The 23178-nt window shown below is 44.6% G+C and overlaps 2 protein-coding genes across 3 annotated transcripts in view; one reads left to right on the forward strand and one right to left on the reverse strand.

Moving 5' to 3' along the window:
- The window catches only part of IFT140 (intraflagellar transport 140), an 86806-nt gene that overhangs the window by 8138 nt on the left and 55490 nt on the right, over positions 1–23178 (reverse strand). For both annotated transcript variants that reach the window (XM_083711170.1, XM_083711169.1), the window contains exons 19-26: positions 8111–8288; positions 6209–6399; positions 5619–5714; positions 4876–5008; positions 4564–4707; positions 3295–3423; positions 1224–1406; positions 59–265 (exon numbers count right to left, since the gene is read on the reverse strand). In XM_083711170.1, the coding sequence (XP_083567296.1) occupies positions 59–265; positions 1224–1406; positions 3295–3423; positions 4564–4707; positions 4876–5008; positions 5619–5714; positions 6209–6399; positions 8111–8288 (1261 nt within the window). The remainder of the gene's footprint in view (positions 1–58; positions 266–1223; positions 1407–3294; positions 3424–4563; positions 4708–4875; positions 5009–5618; positions 5715–6208; positions 6400–8110; positions 8289–23178) is intronic.
- The window catches only part of TMEM204 (transmembrane protein 204), a 33137-nt gene continuing 24732 nt past the window's right edge, over positions 14774–23178 (forward strand). Inside the window, exon 1 of the mRNA XM_083711190.1 lies at positions 14774–15965. Within this exon, the coding sequence (XP_083567316.1) occupies positions 15686–15965 (280 nt within the window). The 5' untranslated portion in view covers positions 14774–15685. The remainder of the gene's footprint in view (positions 15966–23178) is intronic.

Consider the following 23178-nt stretch of genomic DNA (forward strand, 5'->3'; position numbering starts at 1 on the left):
GAAACTTTTTACTAGCATCAGCTCCTGCCAGCAGCCACAGCAGTGCAGCACTACTTGCCTTCAGCTTGTTCCCTGACTGCGTGTACTTCTTAGTGGCCATGTGGTAATTGCCCTGCCGCATGCAGCAATCGGCAATTTGCTCCAGAAGTTCCCGTCGCAAGTCCTCTGGGACCTCTTTGGAGTCCTTTGAAATGGTCATCTTCTCAGCCATCTCCTCGGTGATGGTCAGATTCTGTGTCAGACAAAGCTGGAGAGCATCGTGGTACTGCAGGAGAGAACAAACAGAGTAAGATCTTGCAAGGTGAGGGGAGGTGGAGAGGGAGGGAAGGAGGACAATACAACTTGCCAAGCCCAAGCCCTAGGATGAGAGCATCTTTTGAAGAGCACTTTCTAACTCTGAGGGTGAGCTCTTTTTTTGGGGGGGGGAATGTACAGTGCTTCAAAGGTGATTCGTAGCAACACAATGGAAAATAAGACATCACTGAAAGAGTAACCAAAGCCAAGCCATTACAAGCTTCAGGGTGTTAGGGCCGAAAAGAAACATGATAGGAATGCACCAAGGCTCAATGCCGGGGGGGGGGGGGAGTGGAGAGAGGGAGGGAGATGGGAGTCAGATAAACTGTTTTAGCCACAAAATGGGCACTGTAGACTATCCTATATCATGATATCAAAGGTCATCAACTTTGGTTCCTCTGACATTGTTGGATTCTCTCAGCCAGTCAGGGATGATGGGAGCTGCAGTCCAGCAATATCTGGGGAACCAAAGTTGAATAGCACTGTTCTAGGCAACTTGCAATCTGAAGGGGTGTTCAGAGGTTTACTCAACAATTATGAGTTTTCACCTGGCACTTTTTGGACACCTTTTGGGTCCTCAATCTCTTCCCTAAGAAAGTGGAAGACAAATTATTTCCTCTGCCCAGCTACACAAGGCATTCAAAGTGATTCTGTTCTGTGTTGTTGTGATAGGATTCAAGGCTTAAAAGGGTAGCTATCAATTTATGATCCCAAGAAATTTCTAATCTGCCCTCCCCAAATCCTATTATACTTGAACCATTCTGCTTGCCAAATAAAGTTTTGTCCAAAGACCATGCAAAGCTTTAGTCCAGAGGAGATTTTGAGAATGTTTCCTAAAAATGGTGGTTTATGGATTGCAAGGTCGAGAACTGAGGGCATAGAGGACAAGATTGTCATTTGCTGAATGAAATGTCATATATACAGGTTACCTTTTTGGCAGCTAGCAAGAGTTCAACTGCCTTCTCGTACTGGGCATGTTCAATGAAGAAGTCAGAGCAACGAGCCAGCAGGGCTGGGTCCGACTTCTCATCCAAATCGTCAGCAATGAGCTGCAGGGCTCCAAACTGCTCTGTGGCAAAAGCCAGCTCCAGAGCCTTGGATAAGTGTCCTGCCTGTCAAAGGAGACATGAAGTTTTAGCTTCCAGATTTTTGTTATTCTTTATAATCCACTTTTCAGAAAGATTTCTTCACAGCGTGTAAACACAAATATATGCATACTGAGCATACAACAATATAAAGACAAGGTGCTTGGACTGGTCATGGCAACTGCTAGGTATGCCTCTATTATTGTCTCCCTGTGAGATGGGGAGGTGCCTGTCTGCTTGAAGGAAGCAGTGGTAAACCCACTCCTCAAGAATCCATCCCTGGATTTGGAAAATCTAAGTAACTACCAGCCAGTTGCTAATCTCCCCTCCTTCAGCAAGGTTCTTGAGTGGATGGTTGCAGACCAGAGCCAGGTGCTCTTGCAGGAAATTGATTGTCTAGATCCATTGCAATCAGGGTTCAGGCCCAGTTTTGACACATAAAACTGATATGGTATGATGTCCTCTCTTGGGAGAGGCACAGGGGAAATGTGTCTTTGTTAACTGTCCTCAACCTTTTAAACAAGTTTGTGGGAGGGAAATTATTGGTTTGTTTTTGCTTTATTACTTACTTTGTGTTCTCATTTTGTATTTTTATGATGTGAACTGCCCTATGATCTTGAAGTGCAATACACAAATTTAATGAACAACAACACCACACAGTTTTAAAACAGCCATCATCACACAGTGCGACTATGAAAACAGCATATAATTGGAATAAAAACAGCACCACAAAGCTACACACACACACATATATATGAAAACATATGTTTTCAAGGCCCACTTAAAAATGAGCAAGGACAAGTCTGCACAGCCACTGCAGTACAGAAGCCTGCCCATCAGCCACCAGGAAAGAATTATGCCTCCCACAGTACAGTGGTGCCTCGCAAGACAAAATTAATTCGTTCCGCAAGTTTTTTCTTCTTGCGAGTTTTTCGTCTTGCGAAGCACGGTTTCCCATAGGAATGCATTAAAAATCAATTAATGCGTTCCTATGGAGACCGCTTGCCAGGCTGGCGGTGCGGAGAAGGGCTTTTCTCCCCACCGCAAGCCTTCAACACAGGTACGGGAACAGAGGGGAAGGCGCACAACGCTTCTCCTCTGTTCCCGGGGCTTGCGGTGGGAGGAGGGTTTTTCCTCCCCACCGCCAACATTCAGAACAGCATTCTGAATGTTGGTGGTGGGAAGGAAAACCCTCCTCCCACCGCAAGTCTTCAGGACAGCCTTCCGAAGGCTGGCGGCGGGAGGAGGTCTCTCCGCCCCACCGCCAGCCTTCGGACAGGTACGGGAACAGAGGGGAAGGCGCGCAGCGCTTCTCCTCTGTTCCCGGGGCTTGCAGTGGGAGGAGGATTTTTCCTCCCCACCGCCAACATTCAGAACAGCATTCTGAATGTTGGCGGTGGGAAGGAAAACCCTCCTCCCACCGCAAGTCTTCAGGACAGCCATCCAAAGGCTGGCGTGGGGAGAAGGTCTCTCCGCCCCATCACCAGCCTTCGGAGGAGCCTTCCGAAGCCTGGCGGGGGGAGGAGGTCTCTCCGCCCCACCGCCAGCCTTCAAAGCAGCCTTCCGAAGGCTGGCGCGGGGAGAAGGGCTCTCCGCCCCACCGCCAGCCTTCGAAGCAGCCTTCCAAAGCCTGGTGGGGGGAGGAGGTCTCTCCGCCCCACCGCCAGCCTTCGGAGGAGGTCCAAGGACAGTGGGGAAGACGCGCTGCGCTTCCCCGCTGTCCCGGAGATTTCCCTATGGGCTTTCGTCTTGCGAAGGAACCCCTAGGGAAATTCGTTTTGCGAAGCGCCTCCAAAACGGAAAACCCTTTCGTCTAGCGGGTTTTCCGTCTTGCGAGGCGTTCGTCTTGCGGGGCACCACTGTAGTATTCATTTGCTTTGAGAAAGGGACTTCCCACAGAGACAGAAGGGCTTACCTTGTGATAGAGCATCACTGCCCTGTCCATTTGCTCCCCCTTCCCTTCGTAATAGCGGGCTGCTTCTATCATGTCTTCTGGTGAGCTGAGGAGAGCCAGGTTCATCAGCTGGTCATCCAGATTGTTCTCCTACTCCAAAAATATTTACTGTATTAGTTATGGTTGGACCTCCCACGAGGGAGGTTCCCATGAGGCAACCGCCTTAGGCAGCTGATGCTGAGAGATGGCAGCAGCAACAGTGCCTAGCTGTTCCCCCAGAGTTTCCAGCCATTGCCAAATGTTGCCACTTGGCCTCTCCTGGGTCCCTTAATCTGACTTTATAATATCTGGCATGATGAAGGATGCTTTCCTATCACCAGTGGTGAAGTAAGATTCAACTGCTATGCCAACTGGCTTCTGGCAATGCAACTGTGGGGAGGTGCCATCTTGCCCTTCACCTCAGGCAGCCGGTTATGACTCTTCTCTAGAACCTCCCTTCTCTGGGTTCCATTGCTAATGCCCACAGATAAAACTGAGAATACAAGATAAAAACCAGAAACCGAAGCATCTCATAGTTCCCAATGTTATGCAATTCCTTTGAACTGGACAATTAAATTGCTTGTTTACTATCTTAATTTCCATGTATTCAGAGTTCTAAAGAGCCAGGCAGTTAAGAAATTTTACATAATATTTATTCATTCCATTGCTAGCTTTATTCTGTGAAAGGAACCCACAGAGGTTCCTGGGTGGTCTCCTTTCTAGGCACTGACTTGCCCCAGGACTGTTTAGCTTCAAGCAAGTGCCTTCAGACCAGACCCAGGAAATAATAGCAGCAGCTCTATCGGTTTTAGCTCATGCAGATGGAATTCGGTCGTGAGGAGACAAAGCACCCTTGTAACCCTTTTGGTGTAAAGGACACATACATCTTCCTTCCAGGTTGTATCTCCACTGCCGGAAAACCGCCTTTGTTCACTACACAAACCTCAAACTTGGAAAAAGGCGATTCTCTGGCCTGCTGGCACTACTGATACTTTAATCAAAAAAGTATGGAAGAATGTTGATGACATCACATTTCCATGACTTCTCTCTAGAATCCTCAGGTTGAATGTTCTGAATAGCATCCACAACACAGGGACAATAACAACTAGCAGGGATTTGTACCTGAGAATCTGTATGTGTTTTTTGGCCCTTGTGGCTGGCTTTTCCCATTATCGCCACAGCTGTGAGTCAAAGGGCTCTCTACGGTTTCATTTGGAAACTGTTGTGATGGTGTGTGAATGCTGCATGTACCTTGCACAACCGAATAGCATTGTTAAATGCTTGTGCTCTGGTGTAGAAGTGCACAGCCTGGCTGATGTCATCATTGCTCTCATAATGACGGGCGACGTGATATGAAGCTGCCCAGTTCCCTGTTGCATTTGCTATTTCCGCTGCCTGAAATGAAAGGAGGGAGAAGAAAAACCATTATACTTACTGCCCAGGGTAAAGCATCAAATGGCTGTCAGTGCTGGAGAACTCACAGAAAGGAAGCTTAATAGCACTGAAAGAACGTATATACTGCCTTTCCTTTCTAGATGCAATAGTGAAGTGGTTCAAGCTTACCTTCTGGGTGTTACCCAGGAAACAGTGAATACGGACCATGGAAAAATAATCCTGAGCCAGTTCGTAGTATTTTAAAGCTGCATCCATGTCTGCCTGACCTTCCAGATACTGGGCCCACCACTTCCACAAGCCTCTAGAAAACGGAGAAAGGATGACTCAATTAATTGATTAAACAGTGTGCCCTACTAGATGTAAAACACAACACAGCTAGAGCACTAGCTTTGCAACAAAGCAAGCGCTCTGGCTTCTGCACAGAGGGTGCACAATCTAGATGTGAGGGACAAGACGGGGCGGAGATGTCAGAGCCTGAAAATGAGCCCCGAGGATGCTTCACCCAAGATATAGCCACTCTAGAACGCCAGTGCAATAAGGCTGACCAAGTACAAGTGGCTTATGATCACAGCCTCTGAAACAGAAGCTACTGGCATCTCAGGTGGCATGAGAAATCATTGGAGGTTTTTAAGCAGAGGCTGGATGACCATCTGTCATGGATGCTTTAGCTGAGATTCCTGCATTACATGGGGTTGGACTAAATGACCCCCGAGTTTTCTCCCAACTCTACAATTCTATGATTTATATTCACTTGACAGCAGGCCGGGAAGGAGATGGCAGAACTACTAGAAGATCTTTGTCTGGCCAGCAAATAAGACCAGAATGATCTTGCCCTCTCTACTGCAGTCACAGGGCAACTGGCAGCTGGAGCAGAGTTCAGTCTGGCATGGAGGGATCACACAAACACTCACTTATCTTTCATCTTGTTGACGTAAGACTCCAAGGCCTGTAGATCTTCTGAAAGCATTCGAGGAACCTCAAACTTGTGTGTCTCTGACTTCTCATAGCTGTGCAGGGAAACAGCATGTTTTCATTAGGTTTTCAGGGCCTAGATAGGGGCACAGGACTGGGAAAGTGGCACTGCTATGCACTGTCCTACTTATATCAACATATCAACACTGGGTCAATGGCAAGAATATGAAACAGGTGTATTAACTGAAAAAGTTCACTGCTAGGTGTTCATATGCCAACAAAACCGTATCACGACTAGGAATAGGATGCTGATGTAGCTCGGACTGCTCTAACACCAATCCTTTGCAGACACCCATAGGACTGGAGGTTGCATCCAACACGGTCATTTCCCCCTCCATTCCTCTTCCCTGGAGCACCATCGTGCATCCTCAAAATTGTCTTAAGAGGATTTGAGGTATCCTCCAGAGCAGGGGTTTTTTATGGGGGGGTGCAAGGAGAAGAGAAGAATGGGAAGTCCTGTTTTGTGAGCTGAGCCCTCTGTGCACAGAGTTGGATACAACTTTGGGTTGGGACTCAAATTAAGACTTACTAGGTCAGGGCAAGATTGCGCTCGGCTATGGCTTCCAGGTGCTTTGCATAACTGTAGTAGGTGGTGCGCAGGTGGACGCGGTCGTGAACCTCGGCTACTTCTATGGCTTTGTCCCACTGATCTGAGGCCTGGTAGAACTTGTTCAAAAGGTCATAGCGCTTGCATTGCTTATACAGTTGCTCAGCATCTTCCTGGAATGGAGATCAGACAGCTAAAGAATGAAGAGTGCTTTGGAAATTATGCAATTTTTATATGCATGTGCATATGCTTTGTACAAAAAAGAAAATGGGAATACGAAAGACAAAAATGCAACAATGAGAAATCAATTAAACAAAATCTGGATACGCGAGAGGTGAATGATGCAGAACGACAAAAGCAAAAAGTGCATTGCGCAAACAATATAATAATTATCTGATGAAAAGCAAACTAATGTGGGTGATAAAAAAAGAAAAGGAGTATTTGGCCAATAAAAATGTAAGTCCACTAATCATTATCCAAAGTGTTTAGTATAAAATAATACATTTAGTTATGTGTCTTTTTGGAATTTCTAAGTTAAAAAATGGGAATGACAATGTTGCAATTCTGAGCATTTTTGAACTCCCCTGATAGTTAGAAGAATGAAAGGAAGTAAAGTTTCAAATAAATAAATATGATATGGTACCCACACCATAAGTGATGAAAAGTACTCAACTAGCCAACCCCAACCCCCCCAATAAATCTATAATGCAGCTGAACAAGTGAGATGCCACTTGTTAATTACTAATAATTTTTATATTGTGTTTCTCATGAACTGCGGGCAGGTTCAGAGAGCAAAAATACTGATCACATTTTTGCCATTTTCATTTTCCAGTTGGACTGTCCAGGCCCAGGCAGAGGAAAGGAGTTTGTCACACTTCAGATTGCTCTCTGGTGTACAACAAACGTATTCCTTGTGATTCAGTTGGAGGGTAATGGAAATGACCTATCTTTTCAAATTGTGTTAAAGCTAGAAATAATGAGAGAATTTTGCAATGCTGCCCTAAGAAGATTGGACTAAATATATACATAAAAAAATAAGAGCAATAATGTGCAACTTTGAGACAGGCAACAACGCACTTCCAATATTGAGTAGTAGCAAGGGTTAATTAAAAGAGGAATTTGAAGAACTAATTGAGCCCACAAAGCCCAGAATAGAAGCATTATGACTGAGACAGGATGTTTAAATAAAAATAAGGAAAACGCTAAGCAATCCGACCTCTAGGTCACTTGATGAGGGAGGCGGCCTCCGCATGCTCCAGTCCAACAGGCTGAAAAAGTCTTGGCAATCTCTGAAGCAATGCCCCAGTAGAAATAAATGGAGGCTTGGGAAATGCTGCCACTCTAGAGCAGACCTTGGACTTTTAGCAAAGTGTGAAACCTACCCAGCCTTAGATGTTGGCTCATGAATTTGGGTGGGTGTGGGTGAAGTTATCAGACAAAGATCAAAGCAATATAGACAGGACATAGCAAATGTGGAGGAAGAGAGTGGGCAGCATTTGCTCTCAGCTGTCAAATAGAGCTTCTCTTCCAAAGGCAAGTTTAAAGTTTACTTTTTGTATTAAACAAGGGGTGGCTAATGGATTTTAAGCTGGACGGTCACATTTGCTGTTGACCAATTATCCGAGGGTTGCATGCCAGCGGAAGGTCTGGGGAAAGCAAAGCAGGTGCAAGAGGTCCCAATCTGCTTTAACTGCGCAGCCTGTGTTTCCCAGAATGACACAGAATCCTGCCCCAAAATAGTGGCAGTCTGGAAGTGTCTTTAGTCATCTTTTCAAAGTGCCTGTTTTTTTCCTGCTCCGACACAATTTGGGAACCGTTCATGCTCTCCAAATGGCTTAATATGAAATGAAAGAGGGTTGCTTTGAAAAAAGACACCTGACCTACCAGCATACCCAGCTGAATTGCCAACATGGCTACCCTGGCTTCCAGCTCTGGCTCTTGCTCAGCCTCCCGCAGTGCCTTGGCTCCTCTAGCATGGCCCATATTCCCCAGGCAAACTCTGGCAACATCCAGCCTTTGTGTCTTCACACACATGCGGGCCATGTTCTCCCAGACGGATTCACTGCAGGAAATAAGAATGGGTGAGGTGCTGAGAGTTGCATTTTGCAAAGGAGGAACCAATCTTGGGAAGACACCGTAGCAGCTGAACATGCCCTCATACAATACAATTAGAATACATACACACTTGGATTAAACAGTAGAAGATTCCCAAAATATTGTAAAGGCCTACGGAAGCATGGCATGAGAATCTTGCCATAAACCCACACTAGAAAGAGGGAGGTGGCTGTCCTTAAAGCAAGGCAGAGTATGTTGAGTCTTAGGGGAGGGAGCGCTGGGTTAAGTGCTGTCCTGTTGGAAATGTGAGAGCTACCTAACCTTTGAATTTAGGTTTTTAAAATACATTTTTGCCAAGGCATACCAGTAAGGGGGGGGTGGGCTGTGAAATGAGTGATTCCTACAATTTCTATACTTATTTCTGGAATTTCCTGCTTAATTCTCACCTTGCCCATCTTAGTGAAAAATGGCTAAAGCTGGCCATCCTGTTTGCTTAACAAGTGGGTGAAAGACTTTGATAGCAAGCAATTATCTGAACCAAGGCACCTCTGCCTTTAAATCACCTTAGCATTGTGTGGATGGATCATTCTGAGGAGCTGAGTATTCTGTACTCAGCTAAATTTGCGTGTGTTATATCTTTTAAGTCAGATGTGGGTGAACTCAGAATATGCCCAAATGCCTTTCAGCAGGAGTCTGGGATCAGTCTTTTTCCAAAGTCACCGAAGCTAATCATGGAGGGTCTCATGTTATATGAAAGTTATGTCAATCCTATGCAGTGCTCTACAGAGATAAACCATATCATAAATTCAGATTAACACACACCTCCTTACAGCATCCCCTTCCCAGGATTGTGCTCCAAACAGTGACACAGTGACACAGCTCCCCCCCCCCCGTTTTTTTCGCAGGGTGCAGCACCACCCCATGCTGCTGGCGGGGACCCTCCACATGTCCCAGCCCCAGCTTCTGCTCGGCAGCCCAGAAGCCAGGAGGCGGCTTGGACAAGCGTGGAGGGTGATCTCCATGCTTGCTCATCCCAGCCGCAGCTCAGCTCCCTGGCTGTGGCTAGGCTGTGGAAGCACAGAGCCCTTTGCGCGTCCTGCCTCTGCATGGTGCATGCTGGGGCGCATCACATGACAGCGCCCCCTCAATGTGGGGGGCAAGTTGGTGCCCCTGGCTTCAAGCTGGACTGTTGCAGCAACAGTGTGACCACGCCTCCACCTAAAGTTAAGTACCCTTGCCTGACGGAGTGCATGCAAGCAACCTGCAACTTCTCCTATACGGAAGTTATTGCTGTGTCTGCCTCTTCAAGCCCCTCCTGGTCCTTGGAGACAGTGGCAGAGAGGATGGAGGGGATTCTACTGGCCCAGTCATCTCAGGAACAGTCTGCTCCTGGCATGTCCTGCACCTCCTCACCTGTCTCCAACTGCTTGGCCTCTTCCCCTTCCTTCAGCCATGGCTCCTGCCTCATGGGAGGCACAAAACTCCATAAATTGTTGACCCCTTCTCCTGGATCAGTCTCAGAGCCCCCTGCCTCTGCCACACACACCTCAGAGCCCTGCCATCCCTGACACCAGATGGAATTTTGAATCAAGTTGGCAGACCAAAACATCACTTTGGCATGACTTTGCCTGTTTTTTGACATTGCTTTGACCGCCACTCAAGATATCATTGCCAAACTAGGCATGAGGGTTCCCAAGGTTGGGGCCAGGGTCATCTTTGATGTTTGGGTGCCAGACACCATTTTGAATCAAAATGTGTATTGCAAAATTCAAAGGATAATTGGACTGCAGTCTCTGCATTCATCCAGGGAAGTGTAAATCAAGTTGGTTCACTAAAAATGCAGACTGATCCTTAAGCATCTCTGCTCTTCAGAAAATGCAATTAAGATGGCAACCTAAAGGAATTAGAAGGAATGTTAATGGACAGAAGGCACAGACCTATTATCTTTAAAAATGTCTCATGGAATCTCCCTCTTGAAGGCTGCTGTTTTTGTCAGTGCAGTCTATCAAAGGCCGCTTCTTTTCCTGCTGAATATTAAGCTCAGCACCCCAAACAAAACAGAGCAAAAGTCAAATAACAACCAACTCAGCCCCCCACAGCAGACTCTGAGAATTTCCTGAGTTTATCTTTGGAACGCTACCTCACATCTGCACTTCATCAGCTAGAGCAAGAGGTCCTAACAAAGACCAGATGCAGCAAGGGGAGAAGTGATGGATTACAATATTTTCCCCCTCATTTAAAGGGGCACATCCTCAGTTTTCCACCTGTAAAATGGGAATGCAAGCTGCCCGCTTCATAGAGTTGTGAGGATGAAAGCAAAGCATTCATTTTAAAAGTGTTATGAAATAATACATTTAATTATAACAATTCCAGACTCGGATGTTTTCTTGTCATTTGCTCCCCCCCACACACACTTTATTTCTGTTTCATTCATTCAAATCAAAAGGACAGAGCATCAACTAGAAGAAGTGATGTGGGACAATTCTGCTGAAAACAGAAACTGAAGCGAAAATTGATGATGTTTGATTATTTGTCCCAAGTCCAGAATGAAAATTAAACCAGCAAACACAGCCAGTATTGCTACGGTTGCTGCTTTTATCCCACAAATGATACATAATTGATTATGTTTTCCCCTATTTAAACTGTGTTTCCTTTGCATTGAAATGGATGGGGTGGAATAACATAATGGCAACATAATCTATGTCATTAATTAACTAAATTACAGAAGTTTTGCCATAGCAAACAGCATGACAAATAATATGGATTTTGGAGGAAAATGAACTGCAGTGGAATGGAAACAGTGCTGCATGTAAAAAAACAAAGGGTGGAATGGAAAATGATGCCTTCTTACATTCCTACCTAGAAGTATAGGATATATTGCACCTTGTTCACAAAATCTCTCACTGATGTGATTGAGATGCTTTTTAGAATGGCAAATGGACTAAAGACTGAAAAAAGGGGCATCCTGAATTACCTTGTGGAACAGCAGCTCTTATAAGGCTAAAAAGTTATCTAAAACTGAGAACATTGCAGTACCTTAGTGACATATACAAGTCACAAAAACCAAGTATGTAAAAATGGACAATCAACTTCACCACTAGATGTGGGAACTAAAGAATATGACCTAATTTTGCAAGGGCTATGATTGGGCATCCTTTCTTAAAATCAATAAATCTCAACTGTCCAACGGAACGTATGCAGTTGCCTTATGCCAAGTCAGCCCATTGGTCCACCCAGATATACCACTGAGCTACAGCCCTTCTTGTTATGGACCTTACAAGAGAAAGACACCTACTCAACAGAAGGCAGCAATGCCATGTTAACACTGCGAAAGTCACTTCCCATTGAATTAAAATAAATGGGGATAGCTTTGCTGCGGGTGGGGGAAGGGAAAAAATTATCTTTTGTAGGACAAATATGCTCCAACAGATTAGCACAGAAGAACGTAATATTAAACTGTGGGGGAGAGACAACTGGTAACTGATGGGGGATTAAAAAATGATAGGGGTAAAGGGCTGTGTTTGTGACATGCCTGACAGTGATGTAACTGAGCTACCACTCAGCCACACTGATAGAAGTAGGAAGCCAAGGACTGCCATTTACCAGCAAGCTGGGTTAGTGACTTGAATGGTAATAAAATACTGATTCTCCATGCAATAGGAGCATGTGATGGGCTGGCTTTGTCTGGGTGACAGCTGCAAACAACTCCACAAACCCCAGGAAAAACCACAGTATACGTAAATGCCTGATGACTAATTTCTGCTTTCTCATTGGAAAAAAGCAACAACACAACACTAAATGTGAAGAGCCCTAATGTGGAACAGTACAAACAACTTTGTCCCCTCTACCCAGCCCCACCTGCTTCCCTCCCCAGGAGGAGACAGGAACTAGAGAAGGAAAAGTATCATCCTGTCAGGTCCCCATCAGGATGGGAGCCATATTGAAGAACTATATAGCTGAAATGGACCTCAAGATTTCCTGAGTTAAAAAAACACACCCTAGGCCGGGGCCAGGAAGAGGGCAAAGCACTATTCCCAGCTGGCTCATACTTCTCCCTCCCGCTTCCACTTTCAGAAGTAGAAACAGAAGGATGCCCAAGTCCCCAGAAACACCTTCCGCTCTGGGTTCCTCTACGGTTTGCTTCAAGCACACAAATGACAGCTGGAAATTATATGGAAGGGCCACTGTACAGCTTACTTCCATTTCTGGCGCATGTCACCAAGCTCCTGCCATACACTGGCTTCAGTCAACTTAACAGGGTGAAGTTTCTGCACGATACCTATAATAACAGGTAATAATTCCCTTAGGTTGTGCATTTGGAAAAAGCCAGGTTTTATAATTGGTTTATTTGCTGTTCACCCATGTATTTTAGCATTGCAGGAGCAAAAGCAAAGCAGATACCAAGTTATATTGGTTTTAGCTATCATTACATCCTGCAGAGAATCCTCATAGCTGTAGTTTGGTGCTGGTGCAGATCTCTGTTAGAGATCCCAAATGAGGCAGAATTTGCTGATGAAACAAATGACAGTAAAACCAATTCAGTTCTGTTGCGCAGACATCACCCCTTTCCCAGTCCATTCTACCGTCTACATATGTATGCTTATTTTTTATAAAAGAAAAAGATGGATATAAGCATCTGTTGTTTCCCAAAGAAAGCCAAGAACATCTGCAACTTGGGCTTAAAAAGATGTAATCATCACACATGTTTGGATTTAGTGAAGGATACAACTAACACAAAAAAGGAAGAAAGGCACAGAGGGTTGTATCCAATGCTGGCCCTACTATTGAAATTAATGGAAATACCTAACTTAGTTTCATTAATTTCAGTAGGCCTACTCTGAGCATAACTGAGATAGCTACAACCTTGAATATTCAAAAACTTTAAAAAGCAAAACATACTGATTTCAAGCTACAGTTACCTGCTATTCTTATTTTAACATTCTTGTAGTTCGGTGGGGGGTGGGGGAGGCAGGTCTGTGACCCTCCAGATATTGCTCCAGATCTGCCATGGATCTCAAACCCTTAGTAAATTAAGAACTTGCCCTGCATGTGAAAACAGGCTCTGGTAAATTGAGCAGACAAGACCAACATTGTGCCCAATGGTAAAGAAGGTGATTACTGCATGTGCTATAGAGGAAAGTTAGGGGCAGATGGGGCTTATCAACTGGGAAGGTAGCCCATCTGGAAGAAACACTTTGATTCTAAACGTCTGCTGCCTTGAGGGATATCTTCAGGAGAAGAGAAGGCTAAGGAGTAAACCCTACATAAATCCAGAGTTGTGTCCCTAAGACAGTTGGATGGTGCCTTGTACACATCCTTCCGTCAACTCCTGCAGCCCAGCTGGTGTCAAATGCATTGCTCTACTTTCCTCTGGACCACATGAGAGATGCCAAGAAGTGGGTATTGTTGTCTGGGCAGCCCAGGACCTCCATACACACTGCCTAGGCTTGCACTCCAAGAAGGTCACTTCGGTGCTGCTAAGGCAGCATTTTAATTTCACCCCTGTAAGTGTACTCCATTGGCCATTGAGACTGATGAATGCCATCATCTCTAAACATTAAGCCATGCTGACTGGGGACGAAGGGAGTTGGAGTCCAGCAGTATCTGGAGGGCAACAGATTGTGCACCACTGATTTAGTGTTACCACTATATTAGGAACTGTGTATAGATATGATATGAATGAGGAGCACAAGTTGCACCTTTATTTATTTATTGCTCCAATTGCCAGGTGTGTGTTTTTTACTGGATACTTCTGCCACTGTTTCATATTATTCATATACATTTCTGCTTTTGTTCTTTTTACATCTGCTGTCTGTTTTTACAAGCATTTTACTGCTTTTTACTATAGATTTATTTTGATTGAATACTTTCAGGTCATTAGCTGTTTTCAATTTTTTATGTGAAAGGCATATTTTAAAGTAAAATTAGCTTTTGCAAATAAAGGCAAGAGCTGTAGTAACACACACACACACACACACACACACACACACACACACACACACAATGGAGAAAGAGTTGCTTGACTGTCCTTAGCACTCATCAACATGACCAATTTTTGTCCTGCAAATGGAATTACTCTCATAAAGTGCACATCAGCATGATGCGATGCTAAATTTGTCTTTGGAAGACAGATACGGCAAGAGAAACTCCCAAGTGACAATTTCCCCTCACATACTTTTGGTTATTTTTCCTGTCAGTAAGCAATTAAAAAAAATAAAAATCTCCAAACTTCTTGCTTTCATTGCCAGGATCTGAGAGTTTGATTTTTAATTTTGCTTGGGAAGAGGCCCAGATAACTCTAGTCCCTGAAAAGCCTTGATTTTCCCAGTCGGGTTTCATAATTGACTCAAGCCCCAACAGCTGAATCTGGCACAGAAAAGGACCAGTAAAACTAATCCTACTAACACAATATCACTGAACTGGTTACATTTTTCTGGGAAGCAAAGGAAGAGAGAGGGAGGAGAATACTGGAATGAGGGGGGAGGCTTATGGGGGGAGGGCAGGGGAGAGAGAGAGAGAAATTGGAACTTTAGAAGTCTCCCTTAGTCTTTTTCCTTTCAGGAAACACATCCTGTTCACATCTGACTGCTGTGGCAGTGGCTCTGTTTGTTGCAGCCGGCTACGCCCTGAGGCTCACCAAAAACAGCCACAAAAACAACCATTTCCTCTCCATTGAGAGATAGGAGGAAAAAACTTCCTTGCAGCAGAGGTTCTGCTATCCTGCTTCTACCTCACACAGCCCTGACATTCGCAGAAGAACAGGGGCAGCAGAACAGATTTCCTTGGAATACACCAGCTTTCCAGGGCTCCTCGGGGAATAAGTGTTGAATTTTTCCTCAGAATCTGTCTTGGTGTTAAGAATGAATTTCTACTGCGTCTGTGGGATGCTCTGAGTTTGGGGCAGCTGTGAAACGCCTTAAGAGCTCTTGCTGCCTAACTCCTATGCAGATCTTAGTCTCTTCTCACAGCTGTGTTCCAGAAGGTTGAGGCACCCGGCACCGTTTGCAGGCGTTTTAGCCTCGACTGTCCAAGAACGCAGCACTTCCTACATCAACATTTCGCAAGTTGGTTCCAGAAAGAATGCACCTCATCTTTCAGCTCTTCACCAGCTTGGCTCTGCTCAAAGTGCAGGAAGGTGGATAAGGCACCGCTTGGGAAGACAGAACTCTGGAAGCCTCGCTTCTGCTCGTTATATGGATTGCCCCTCTCTGCCTAGTCGCTCTTTGTGCAATCAGAAACCCCCCAGGAGCTGACTTTGAGAATGAATGGTGATGTTCTCTAGCCATTCATAACTTCATCCTGCGCCTGCCTCCCATCTACAGCCCCAATTAAATGTACTGCAGCTGATCGGGACTCTTGGATCTTCTACAAAGAGAGGCTGCCAGCGGTTGATGACAGTCAGATATGACTGTCCAGAAGCTGGTAGCCACAGCTGTGTTGGTAGCTCTGGTCTCACTTATTCTCAACAACGCCGCTGCCTTTACCCCCAACTGGGTGTATCAGACCTTGGAGGATGGGCGAAAGCGCAGTGTGGGGCTGTGGAAGATGTGCTGGCTGGCAGAGAAGGGAAGAGGAGGTGCAGGCACAGGTGCCAGGCATGGGCAAGGGGCAGAGCGTGAATGTGAATCCTTGGGCTGGGGTTCGGAGCCAGCTGGGTTCCAGGAATCCCGTAGCACTGTCAAACGTAAGTCTTGATTTTCGTCATCACTGTCTATCTTGTGTTATGTAGAGAGCACCTCTCAAGTCAGGTGTCGGCACTTGACACATGGGAAGGCACTTGCCATCTCACGGCTCAACCAGAAAAGGGCTGCACACCTAAGAGAGGCTGTGGATTTCCAGCACCTCTTGAGTCTGAGCCCCAGTAAGTAAGAAAGAAAATAGAAGAGAGCGGGAAATAGAAAGCAAGTTAGGGTCATGACAATTGCACACCTGGTCTCTAGCAGGAGGTGCAAACTGGAAGTTTTGAGACACCATAAAAGTCAAACTCAAGTCTGAAACCAGGCCAAAGTGTGCACCTTTGTGGACAGGTACAACTCCAATGGGATGAGAAGCTCTCATTTGTGTCTTTGCTGTTAAATGCTTCATCTAGACCCTGCTGGTATACAATGAAGAAATGGCATAGGTAAAATTATAGCACAGAGGCAAGGAAAAAATGCAGACCTGCAGGCCCTGCGCCCAACCTTGAGTTAGAAATAAGGCCTTAGCAATGCCAAAAAAAAGGACTGAAGACTTCCTGCCAAAGTGGCATACATTTTCCCCTGTTGAGGAAGCTAAGAGGGATTGGAAAGCAATTTTAGTCAGAAGCCTGATGTAAGGGAAAGGGTTAAGCAGCGCTATCCTGTGCCCAGGTCTCATGTTGCAGATTACAGACTCCCTGGTTGTACCTTATTTTATTTTATTTTTAAAAAAGTAAAGAGAAAAACTACACATGACTTAGTGTCATGCATGGTTTTACCCTTTGTTGTGTGATTTCCAGTTCACTAGGTGGCAATACTTTGCTAGGTGTGGAGAGGGACAGTAAGCATTCAGAGATGGTGGCAGGAATATATGACCAATTAAAATACACCATATGAACTAGATACTGGGGCTGAGTGCCATGCCCCCAAATATTGAGGGGGCTGAAGTCCCCTCTGCCCCATATACTCAGCTCCACTGTGCCATTTGACGCTTTTCACTTGCAATGTCAAGGAAGGCACCTGGGATCTTCTGCTTGAAAAGCATGTGTCTACAGCCTCTTTCAGACAGCCTTCTCCAAACTCAGAAGGGGGATTCAGAATGGCTTGAGAAAATGTACTTCTCAGAAGCCGCTCTCTAACTCAGCCTCCTTTGAGGTGCATCCAGGCTGTCAGTATTTTGCGCATACCTGGAAATTTAGGTTTGTGCAATTGAACGCGATTGTAGTGTTCTGTTGCCCTAGCGCAAACTGCCTTTTTGCTGTTCGGAAGATGACTTGAAAATACACTGAAAAGTGTGAGATGAAAGAATGATTAACAGGATGATGTGTAAATGCTTCACAAGCAAATCAGGATGAATGTTTATTTTCATATAACTCCCCGCAAAGAAATCAGAATGAATGTTCAGTGAAGATCAGATCTATCCAAACCTCCTTGTAAGCTTAGTACTAGCAAATCAGGATAAACCTGCAATAAACAGTTCATCTGGACACGCCCTTATCTCAGGCAGGAGTGGGGAACTTTTGGTCCTCCAGTTGTTTCTGAACTACAGCTCTCATCCCTGGTCACACTTGCTAGCACTGATGGGAGTTGTAGTTTGGCAACATCTGGAGGACCAAACGTTCCCCACTCCTGTCTTATCTGACATAACACAATCAATTTGCCCATATTTTGCTCTTGTCAGTTAAGTTCTTATTCAATTGCTGTCACATATTGGTACCCATACGAGTCAGTATTCATTTCAAAATGTAAAATGGGCTTAAAAGTGGGACAAAAACAAGCCAGACACGTCCCCTCCCAAATTGAACCAGTTATACCCACCCAGAAGTGTTATTGAGAAAGTGATGCCACTAAGAATTGCATTCAGTGAATGGAAAGTAAGCAAGTCCAGTGAAGCAGGCTATGAGAGAGAAACAAAATTTTGCGTACTCTGCATTCCTCCCTTTCACAACTCTGCATCCAAAATAACTCAAATACTGCTACAGGTAAAGCTGAATCAGAATATACAAATCTGCATGCATTTGCTTTTTGTGCACACTGCATTCTCTCCATCTCCCTGAGTATTGGAAATCTGGCCCAGTCCTTCCCACTCCTGGCTTTTGAAATTTGATGAGATGTTTCCCACAAATAAGCCATGAAGACTAGAAACTTAAGTTGGGACAGCAGCATGTGAAGGATGTTTGTCCCACCCTAGCGATGATACTGACAAAAATGCCTCACACACTGCAATTAGTGATAGAAAGAAAGCTCTTGTTCTTAAGATGTTGAATTCTGTGCCAAAAAAGCAATTGCTGGTGAGATGTGATTGTGGAATTAATTAAATCATGCAGCCCTGCAACTGACTCATGTTCCATTTCTGTTTTGTTCATGTAAATCTTACTGAATGGTTAAGACAAGATGGGGTGGTGGGGAGGGATAAAACAAGCTTTGTTTCTAATGCTGACACAGTTTGCAGAAGAAGTGGCAGAGGAAAAACGCAAATGGTATGAGAGTCTACCAGCTCCAGAGCTTCCAGAGACTTGTTCTAGGATATCCTCTTTCCCCTCTTGCCTCCTCTGAAGAGGTGCTACCCCAACATCTCAACCTGCTTGTGACTGAGGAATCCACCCTCAGCAGATTCTCACAACAATTTTGCCTGCAGTCGGCTGCTTATTTATTTTTCCTGGCCCAGATTATATCTTAGTCCAAGATGAAGACATCATATGAGATGCTCACAGAGGGACACTCCCCTTGACACTTCATCAAGAGCCAATCAGTTAAATGCCATCAGTTTAGAAGTCCACAGTGCATGTCAGGAGTGGCTGTTGTTGCTCCTGATCACAGGGTCTTGTTACAATACTGAGAAGTCTGCATTTTACTTTTCTAAGAAAGAAAATTTTCTAGCACTCATGCTGGTACCGACAGATACATTACTGTAACATTTGTTTCAGATGTGGTTTCCAGTGTTGAACAAAGCTGTCCAACCCTGACCCAGGCCTTCCTTCAGAAAGATCTGCCTATTAATTCTGTTCTATCCTGTATCCCCTTTGTTTTTGTTTAAACCAATTCACAAACCAATAACTTACACACTAACCTCTAGTAATGCACCATATGTTGTAGACATTACTGCAAATTCATTATGCTATTTTTGTGATATTCCAATGGCATGAGAAGACTTGGTCTATTTATTTGTATCATTTAATATTCCCAATAAAGAACCTAACAAAAAGTTATTCCATAGCAGAAAGATCTGTGGTTGTACTGCTACAAAGATATGCTGTAACTCCTGTGTTAAACTGCTTCTGAAGTATAACGCAGCAATTGTCTTGGGAGGCATCTGTGTCTTTGCCATACAACGTATCTGCAAACAGCCATCCAGCCAACCAACTACACTGGTTGGTTTGCGCTCTTGGACGAAACAGAGAACAAAATGATTTTAAGAACATCTGAGGTACCCTGCTAGATCAGACTAAGGGGCTATATCTAGCCCAGCATCCTCTTTCTCAAAGTGGCAAACCTGATGCCGCTGGGAAGCCCACAAGAAGGATGTGAGGGTTATAACCCTTTCATGCTGTTGTTTTTCCTGCAACCAGCATTTACTGGCAAGTGGCCTTGGAACGTGGGGCTCCATGCAGTTATCATAGCTAACAATTGTCAATAAATCTCCATGCATTTCACTGATCCCCTGTTATGGCCATCACCGTGTTTTTTGGCAGTGAATTCCATGCATCAATGCTGTGCAGATGACCCTTCTTTTTGCATGTTCTGAATCCACAGCCAAGCAATTTCACGGGATAACTACAAGTTCTAGCATCATGTGATTTTCTAAACTTCTATCATAGCCACCCGCTGCACTTTGAGTCACTTTTTTCTAAATTATATAGCCCCAAATGGAAGGAGAAGCTTGGGTCTCCAGAAGATGCTAGACTACAATTCCCATCAGACCCAACAAGACTGGGCAACAGTCGGGGATGACTAGAGTTGCAGTCCAATAGTATATGGATGGTCACAGATTCCCAATTCTTCCTTTCCTCTTTCCTTATTTTAACTGCCTTTTTAATGGGACTGTGGCAGCTATCAATCTTGAGCAGCTCAACTAAGCCAGGTCTGCTACTTAATGCACAAGCATGAAAAGGGAGGACCATAAGGTACATTTTTTACCTCTGAAAACCAGAACAGCATGGCACAAGTAAACCTGGCAGTGACACACCCCAGCACTCTCAGAAGCCTCATGTGTCAAAAAGCAGATGCTGCACAAAAAGTCCAGAACAGTCTAAAAGCTTTGGCACACAGCCAGTGTTCAATGGATTTACACACTGACACAGAGCAAGTGTTAACTAATACACCATGTTTCATATGATACACAGAAACAGAACAGCTGACTTCTAACCTGATCTATGTCCATTTCGTGCTAGAGCACTGGCAGAGGAAGAGGCGTGTGGGAGGAGCACACCGCTCCTTGCAGCGTGATCCCAGTGGGGTGCCATTGTGACTGCTCGCCTACCCGCGCTGGGCGCCATGCCCCCGCAGGTGGCATGCCACGCCCGCAGGACATGCACCAGCCCCATCACTGTGCTAGAGGAGAAGGGGGGGGAAAACTACGCGAGAAGGTAGCCAAATTCTGCAAACTCCAAAAAAATGCAACCCAAATTAGTCTAAGGTGTTTGCACCTTTCAGTTCCACTGTGGAAGAGAATGACAAAGAAGTTTCTAATATAGCTGTACTACTGTTAAGAAGCATACAGAGCTCAAATAGAGTACCCAAAATTAACCAATTTGCATACAGCTGCTTCTTTCCACTAATTTATTCTGCTTCTGCTTTTCACAGTGGAAGATAAAGAGCTCTTCTTTTAGCTCAGGGCAAGGGAGGAAATATACACCACTGCCTCTGATCACTAGAAGGCCTCCAAAACCTCCTACTTGTCTTGTAAGGTCTCATCAGGCCTACATGGTTGTTGTTTTTTTATTAATCTAAACAGTTACATAGGTAACAGCCCTCCTTTAAAAAGAGAGGCGATATAGCATTACTTTTCAGGCACCTAATTCTTACATGTGTGGTGTGACCATATGTAGAATACAGTATACGGTATTCAGTATACAGTATATTTGGCCCTGTGTATAATCTACTTGAAGCAACAGAGACAAAACCTGGTTTATACAAGCAGTAAAATGAAGTGCTAATAAGAGGTCTAAAAGACTACAGAGAGTAGGGAGGATCAAAGCATAGAGGCAGATTTAGGGCAGTGTGACCAGTTCTGCTGCACTGGGCACCAAGCCTTAGGGTTGTTGTAGGACGCTGCAACTATAACATAGTGAATTGAACAGAACAGAAGGTGAGGGGTGCATGTGCAAAATTTTGGCCTTGTACAGGGTGCCACTGAAATTTGAAAAACCAAAGTCCACCCCTGGGATCAGCAGCAAACAGGCCCCATGATCAGCACTGACTGCCTTAGGGATAGGCAAATCTGTCAGCTTGGGTTTATCTAGGTTTCTCTTTTTTCCCATCTCTACATTTCCACATCAGATAACAAGGGGGAAAATCCATACAATTCATCAGCATTTTAGTGCAAATTTCTCCTAATCAACATAGCTACTTTGTTGTTGTTGTTGTTGTTGTTTTAAAATGCATATAGTTTCTGCAAAATTTCAGGGAGTATTTAAAAGTGCTATGCCTCATTTTTGTTTGAAGTCCATTCTATCTCCTTGAGCTTGTACTACCTTGCTGATTCTCTGCATTTGAACGTTATCCAAATACTATAACACATTAGAAGGTCCCCTCACACTGAACAAGTCTCCCATTCCTGGTCTGAAGAATTGCCTAAATCTCTTTAGATTTTTCTTTCTTTCTTTTAGAAAGCACTTGGCACTGGAGATTTTGAATGGGAAGTGGGCTTCTTTGTCAAACAGCAATCATGGTGGTTATGAATGAGCTGTTGTTGCTGCCCAGAGAGCAGGATGCTTAGACGCTATTATGATGAGTGCTGTACTCAGACAGAGAGATCGTGTCTCTGGCTGTACTTGCAAAGGAATACTGTTTAGGCATTGCAGAGTCTAAAACCAATCACGGAAAGGAAATTAAATGAGGGGGGCAGGAACAGGGGACTTGGACGATTCTCAGGGATGTTGAAGACACAGGAAACAGGCAAGTGATATGAAGCTTGTTTCTCAAAGACGCAGAGAGTAATGAAGCTATTTCCTTATTATAGCTCTTAGGGTCAAGCATGTCTAGAGGTGGGGAGTGGCCCAATATTGTGAGTGTCTACGTGACTCCCATGTTCGCTAGATATAAACATCTGTCTGTCCACAGGGTATGATTTATATAAAATACATTTTCACTATGAAATACTGGGGGGGGAGGGGAGTGGCAGCGAGGCCAGAGGTACAGCTTTGTGTGGGAAAAAGAAACTGGAAAATGTTTATAGAGGCATCAAACCAGACAATCCCAGGGATCATTAGCCATGTCTCAGATATTTCTTCTTGGAAAACAGCCAGGCAGAAACCAGAAGATACCAAAAATAGAGTTTAGCTATGATAGGCTATATTACTGAGGCCTCTGTGGTATTTGAGTGCAAACCAAAAGGATGATACAGGCAGGGTCCCAATTACGTAAACCCACATTCTTTGAACAAATCCTATGTATTTTACCACACGATTGTGTCCTAAGACAATCTGAGGCACTTTAAAACGCATCTAGCTGGTATCATCTTCACTGAAAAAGACTGGGATGCTGGTCTGTTCAATAGAAGAGTGATGAGGGAGGATTTTTCAACCATTTCCAGCCTGCTCCTTGCTATTCTTTCCAATATTAGAATATGCAAGTTGGGCAATATTTGCACAGGCCTGTGGTGGGTTTTTTCCCCTGAAGGGTTATGTTCTGATTCAGGATTGTTCTGATTGCATCTGTGGCAAGTGGAGGTTGCAGTATGTGTACAGTGCAGCTTTGTTCTTCCCCATGGAGCAAACTTCAGCAGGCAAACTAGATCAGGGAAATAATCATGCACTGAAGAAAGGCTTACACCCCCTCCCACAATGCTGCTCCTCCTATCTAATTTGGGAGCCCCTATAGATGCTTTGATCTACAAAAACACATCCAGTGTCGCTTCAGGTTTAGCATATGCGCACATGTGCACAAGATGGAAAGATGAAGTCATAATACTCTCTCAGTCACCTATGTAACCCCCCCCCCAACCTCTGCTCTTTCTTTCTGCCAATAATGGCAAAAAGAAACATTCTTAAACATAACAAT

Source organism: Podarcis gaigeae (assembly GCF_964106915.1).
Source record: "Podarcis gaigeae genome assembly, chromosome: 14".
Lineage (NCBI taxonomy): Eukaryota > Metazoa > Chordata > Lepidosauria > Squamata > Lacertidae > Podarcis > Podarcis gaigeae.